Source organism: Oncorhynchus clarkii, chromosome 31, assembly GCF_045791955.1.
Source record: "Oncorhynchus clarkii lewisi isolate Uvic-CL-2024 chromosome 31, UVic_Ocla_1.0, whole genome shotgun sequence".
Classification (NCBI taxonomy): Eukaryota; Metazoa; Chordata; class Actinopteri; order Salmoniformes; family Salmonidae; genus Oncorhynchus; species Oncorhynchus clarkii.
Window position 1 is genome coordinate 34,318,403 of NC_092177.1, and position 6,356 is coordinate 34,324,758.

Sequence of the window (6,356 nt, forward strand, 5' to 3'; positions counted from 1 at the left end):
GCGAGTTTATAGTGCATCGGCTAGCTAATCCTGATTGAAATACAAGGAAGTGTTGTTAAGCAAGAGCAATTACGACGACTAACAGCCAGCTTGCGTAGTAACAAAAATGGAGGTTGGGTTTCTCTGTCAACAGATGCTTCAATGGTGTCAGACTACTGATGAAGCGGATTCTGCTTTCAGAGGCCAAGTTAACCTCCCATTTCATGTAAGAAAGTCATGACCATCAAGCTTTTACGGAAAGAGGATCATTTTGTACATGTATTAAACTGCGAGTTTGACCAATTCCAGTCCCCGTGCTTAGGGGTGCAGGGTCCTCCCCGGGAATATTTTTACGTAGAAGGATGGAGAAAGAAGTTCAGTTCTGGTGACTGAAAAATTCTACTCCAAAATGTATGAAAATAAAATCATGCTGATACCATCTAAAATATAACTTCCACCTCCAGAAATGGACACAATAACATATTGGACCATGCATATAGCCTAGCCTATGCATGGTCTATATTATCAGATGTGCTATTTAGCAATAAGCATTATCACCTGTAGCCTAACTGTAGATATAAATACATGGGCTGAAGCATGGGGTTTTTCCATCTGCATTTACCCCATTGGACACAACATCCTGATTGTTATTATTTACTAAAATAATATATACTTTTTTTTGTTTCTATTGCAAAGTAAGTCATTGCCCCTTTAAGAGCTCTGTTGTGCAGCTGCACAAAACTGCATTTGTAAAACGATGCCACGTGTGCAATTGAAGGAGTAGAGAAATAAACATGGTATCAATGGAAAACTGGGATCCCCCTCTTTTTTATCAGAGGCCAAAACTTCTTTCAAAATACATTTGCCAAAACTGTTTAAAAGTGTTTCCCCCGCGATTGCATTAAGAATTGTTGTGCATTGACTGCTTGTCAGAATACATGCTTGGCTCTCCCAACTTGAATGCGCCTCGAGAGGAATATTACGCTCTCGTAGTGATTCTACAATGACCTCAAAAACAACCTCACCAGAATCCATATGACATAAATCTGTCGCAGTGACTGAGAACTTTGACCCCTTCATAACCTCTTCACTCTGGCTTAGCTGAATTACCCACCTCCAGTTCCTTGTCGAAGCGTCCGGGCCGACGGAGGGCGGGGTCCAGGGCGTGGGGCCGGTTGGTGGCCCCTAGGACCAGCAGTTGGCCTGAGTGGCCCTCCTGGAGGAAGAGACAAACCAGGTCAGGGAATAAATAATAATATAGATTGATAATCAATAAACGAGGCGTTTGAATGTAAGAGAGGGATTGGAACAGTAGGTGTAATAAATCATTAATCATAGCCCTAACCGATTACACCGGCACTAAAAGTTAATCAAACATGAACAACATTTTCAGACTGTAAATGTTATCTAAGGCTTAATAACTTACTAGTTTACATCTTCTGAAAACATCAGGCATTATCTGGCAATGCAACATTTACACTTTAACAGAGTTCCTTGTGCTATATGCGAAAATGAACGTCCCTAGCTAGTTTACACGCTGCTGTGTTTTCCGAGGGTGGTCCGGCTGAGAGAGGAAAAATGATTCCATTTCCACCTTCCCCGCTGACCTCCCTCCAATACCACAGGGCTATCAGGGGGGCCAAAACACAAATAAATTACAGTGAGAGAGGAATTCCGTGTGGGTGCAGGAAGTGCTTTCTCCACATTCCACAGCAGCAGGCCCATGGTGGTTGGATTATACAACAAGCCTTAGCATTGGTCTGGAAAACAGACAGCAGGAGGGAGAGCAGCTGCTTCAGTGCACCATCTGCACCATGGAGCTGGGCTGGGGAGATGAAGATGTACTTGGCGATAACGTGATGCTAATTTGGCACGTCATGGAGACCGGCGGTGATGGGTTTCCCAGGCTCCCTGTGTTCTCTAAGGGGGAGGAGGGCGGCTGTCGAGCCATCTCTGATCGTGGGCCTGAGCTCTCTTTTTCTCATTAGCCTGATTCGCTGACAGAACACTCAAGATTCAGCAGACACTCAGGAGATACAGACAGAGAGAGAATGTCTGAAGGATGTCCAGGAGAGAGTGGGATGTGTTGGATGTCAGTCTGCACTTCCAAGGTCGATGTGTTTATAAAATAAAAGTATCACTGTAGAGATTGTGTGTATACTCTGTAATTGCACTCACTGAACCAATCCCATCCATGAGAGTGAGGAGGGAGGCCACGACGCGCTTCTCCACCTCGTTCTGAGCTCCCTCTCGTTTGGGACACAGCGCATCCAACTCATCGATGAAAATGATTGCAGGTTGCCTGTGGAAACAATGCAAAGCCTTAGTTGTTGAACACTTCTTAGAATACTCTACTTTTTGTGTAGTGAAATGTATATTGATGATAGGATTTAGAAAAACACATAGAAAAAGGGCACAAATAAGGGACACTTGTTTTCATTATTTACCTTTGAGAGGCTTCTGTGAATATCTGTCTCAGTCTGGCCTCTGTTTCTCCATAAAACCTGTAAAGACAGGTTGAACACAAAATAAACAAAGGTAATTTGGTTTGGCTGTATGAGCATCACTAACCCTCAATATATGATCTTGAACTTATACTTGGTACCCAACCACATTTCATTAGGTAGGAATAATGTGACCATACTTGCTCATGATTTCTGGACCGTTGATTACAGTCATGTGTGCACCGACCTCATTGGCTATGGCTCGTCCAATCATAGTCTTTCCAGTTCCTGGGGGGCCATAAAGGAGAACTCCCCTAGGAGGTGTGATTCCTGTATCATCAAAAGCACAAAAATGCATAAAATCAGAGTTGAGTTTTCATGAATTTGAGCTACAGCAAATTGTTTTTAATTAAGAATTTTCCAATTCAACTCGGTACAGAGTGCCACCTTGAAAGGAATAACATATCTGCGTACCGTAATTGGAGAAGAGCTCTGGGTGTTTGAGAGGCAGTTCAATGGTCTCTCGGATGACGTTCAACTGGCTGCTGAGGCCCCCAATCATACTATATGTGACCTTTGACCTCTGGGCCGCTGTATCCTCCATCTGCTCCTCTTGAGCCTCTTTGTATCTGTCTCTGAACTTCACTTTAGTGGAAAAGGAGAGGCAGTAGAAGGTGTCAGTGCTCAGAGCTCCACCAGGGGGAGTAGTCAAGTGTTTGTCTGTGTTGGTCTGCTCTGGGCTGAGGGCACTCCTATCCTCCATCTCCAGACTGAGGCTGCCCTCCTTGGGCTCAGTGGAAGTCTGGGGGTTGCAGGGGGGAGTTGGGGGGACACATGGCACACAAAAGGGCCTGCAGGGGGTACTGGCTGCAGGACCAGGCTCCCCCGGATCCCCGGCCTGCTCCTCCATGGTCAGGAAGCTGAGCTGCAGAGACAGGTCCATGGAGGTGGAGCCCAGGTCGGAGGTAAAGCGCAGTGCGGAGCTCATCAGAGAGGTGTCCTCCGGGTCAGGCTCCAGTCCCGGGGAAGGCGGGGGTCTCTCTAGGGAGAGGCCGTCCACCCCTTTCACCTGCTCCACCCGCAGACTGCACGCTCGCCCAAAGTACGTCAGGGATAGGGAGTTTCCAGGGAGTGGGATCTTTCCATCTAAAATATAACCATTTGGACACTTACTATTAAGGTAATGCAATGCAAAGTTTTACATTGAAAAGTTGCATATCCCTCCTATATTTTTTTATTTGACCTTTATTTAACTAGGCAAGTCAGTTAAGAATGACGGCCTGGGAACAGTGGGTTAACTGCCTGTTCAGGGGCAGAACGGCAGATTTGTACCTTGTCAGCTCTGGGGTTTGAACTTGCAACCTTCCGGTTACTAGTCCAACGCTCTAACCAATAGGCTACCCTGCAGCAGCCCCATGAAAAATAAACTGGCTTACCCAAAGATCGGAGGAAGAAGTTACTGAATTCCTCCGAATTGAGCGCATCATCCTTTAGTCTGCATTGATAAATGAAAAGCAAAAGACAAAATGTAATATTCATCATGCAATTAACATAACTGTGAAGGAATTTCTGACTCATCACTGAATTGACTATAAAACTGTTGTTGCACGTGCCTCAACAGCAGATGGCGACATTAACCTATAGTATAAAACGTCATCACCTGACAGCAAGGAAACTGGTCTACTTTGTTCTGCCATGGGTGTATGTGCCTTTTGTAAGCAGGATTCAGACATCTTTGACTTAATAGGAGTATCAAAAACAAATATTTCCTGTCGTGAAGTTGTCCTTCCTCCCAATGTACCAACACCTCTAAAGACCCGAGGGGAATACGACAGCAATGGCAGACAAATACATCATTGTTCATCATATTTATGGATTCACAAGTAGCTTTAGCTCTACTGCTTTACCTGGTGGAGAGAAGCACCTCTTCTGCCTGTAGCACAGGTCCTGTCAGGGGATGAACAGTAACTCCATCCCCAGGCTTCACTTTCAGGCTGTTCTGAGTACTTTTCAGTAGGCCAACTTTACCGCCAGGGAAAGACGCTGCCGGCCAGGCCAGACACACCTGGAAAAAAAAAATCTGCATATAAACTTGGCCTGGAAATTATCCGACAGCATTTGGGTTAGTCTAATATTATTCAAGATCGACTGTTTCTGGGTCAACTGCTGATATTGTCTCCCCATTGTTCAATTCATAGTCAATAAGTAAATGCACATATACAATATACCTATTACGTTGATGAACACACTGTTGACATACCTCTTGTTGCCCAGTATTGCTCGACAATAGGACTGGTCTTCCAATGCAAATGTTACCAGACTTCATTGCATTTATGCTCAGCTGGACAAGGAATGCTCTGCATCTTTTGGAAAGCTTATCATCCGCTGTAAACAAATGTTGACATGGGGGTGACATGTAAGACAATAAGAGGGTAACACGCATGGCAAAAGCTGTGTGATCATGACTCTTAGTTCCACCACATTACACATAAGTCATTAGATGAAGGCGTTTTTTGTACGGGGGAGTTTTGTTAAGCACCCCGACGCTCAGTCTGAACATTAACACACATCACCTGCGGTATGGTTTCGGAAGCATAAGGACCTTCCTTATCTTTCATATGAGCGAGAAATCCTTTTTTTTTAAACAAAATATTCAATTGATGCACACCGTTATACGATTTGTGTTCCCACACGGCCATATCTCCGAGTTACAGTGCGTGTTTACAGAAAATAATGTTGACTACCTATGCTAATTATATAACTATCTGTGTCTCCTAACACATGTGTGTAAATGGGAAAACGGACAACACAAACTTGATGTCACTAAAGAATATTGTTGGCTACAACTGTGTTTAAATCGGTTAAAACAGTGTCCTGCACAGGAGTCTGCTGAGGGGGGCTCATAATAATGGCCGGAACGGAGCAAATTGAATGGCATCAAACACATGGCAACTGTGTGTGTGAAGTATTTGATATCATTCCCCTAACTCTGTTCCAGCCATTACCACAAGCGCATCCTCCTCAAATAAGGTGCTACCTTATAAAAGTGTGTATTTTCCATTTGTTAAATTTTTGACCTGATATGAAAGTAGAGGGATTTATATTTCTAGAACATACCACAGTTAAGAAACGATTTTAGTTTAGATTGAGTATTTGGCTTTCAGAGCCAATTTGCCTTCAAACGGAACAGGTATGGTCCTTGGACAGTTAGGAGTAACGTTAGGCTCCTTTAGTCCATTATTGGGCTTTGTGTACCCATATGCAACTTAACCAAAAGATTGGTCTGTGTATCAAGCTACACCAGGGCCCTCTAACCTTGTTCCTGGAGCACTACCCTCCTGTGGGCTTTCGTTTAAATCCCAGTTGTAACTAACCTGATTCTGTTTATAAACCAGCTAATTATTAGAATTTGGGGCGCTAGATTTGGGTTGGAGGGAAAACCTAGCGCTCCAGGAATAGGGTTGGCGAGCCCTGAGCTACACCATACATTCATCAGGTAACTGTTAAGTGCATGCGCAGTGCTAGAGCTCTGTTCATTGGTGAACAATCTACATGGTAAATGACATTTCCATTGTATTCAGACATGTTATCATGATAGTATCATAAGTGCAGCAAAACTAGCTAACAAGATACAGTAGCTGGCTACCTTTCTCAATGAATTCAATGACAGTGAACGAGTTGGGATTCTTGCTGCCTCCCCCCTCGTGCCCCGAGCTTTGCAAGCTAGTTGAGTCACTGGAGCCATCTCTCAGTCCGCTTGAGTTGTCACCTTCAATGACTCTCCTAACTTTACTTTTGTTTTTCTTTGAAGACATTTCTCTAATTCAATTTTGCAATAGCATAGCTACATGTATAACATAACTTTGATCACAAGCATGGGTGAATCCGCTAATATACACTTCCTGGTTAAAGTTCAGTTCCTCCTCTTTTACC

General features: G+C 44.0%; 1 protein-coding gene across 3 annotated transcripts in view; it reads right to left on the reverse strand.

The window, feature by feature from the left end:
• LOC139391176 (AFG2 AAA ATPase homolog A) overlaps nt 1-6,336 on the reverse strand; it is a 123,422-nt gene extending 117,086 nt beyond the window's left edge. For 2 of the 3 annotated variants that reach the window (XM_071138749.1, XM_071138751.1), the window contains exons 1-9: nt 6,070-6,306; nt 4,684-4,808; nt 4,331-4,488; nt 3,860-3,918; nt 2,898-3,569; nt 2,624-2,753; nt 2,427-2,483; nt 2,158-2,281; nt 1,094-1,195 (exon numbers count right to left, since the gene is read on the reverse strand). In XM_071138749.1, coding sequence (XP_070994850.1) covers nt 1,094-1,195; nt 2,158-2,281; nt 2,427-2,483; nt 2,624-2,753; nt 2,898-3,569; nt 3,860-3,918; nt 4,331-4,488; nt 4,684-4,808; nt 6,070-6,238 — 1,596 coding nt within the window. In that variant the 5' untranslated portion in view covers nt 6,239-6,306. Of the gene's footprint in view, nt 1-1,093; nt 1,196-2,157; nt 2,282-2,426; nt 2,484-2,623; nt 2,754-2,897; nt 3,570-3,859; nt 3,919-4,330; nt 4,489-4,683; nt 4,809-6,069 lie in introns of all 3 variants that reach the window. The other variant, XM_071138750.1, reaches the window with a different exon arrangement.
• Between the last annotated feature and the right edge of the window lie 20 nt (nt 6,337-6,356).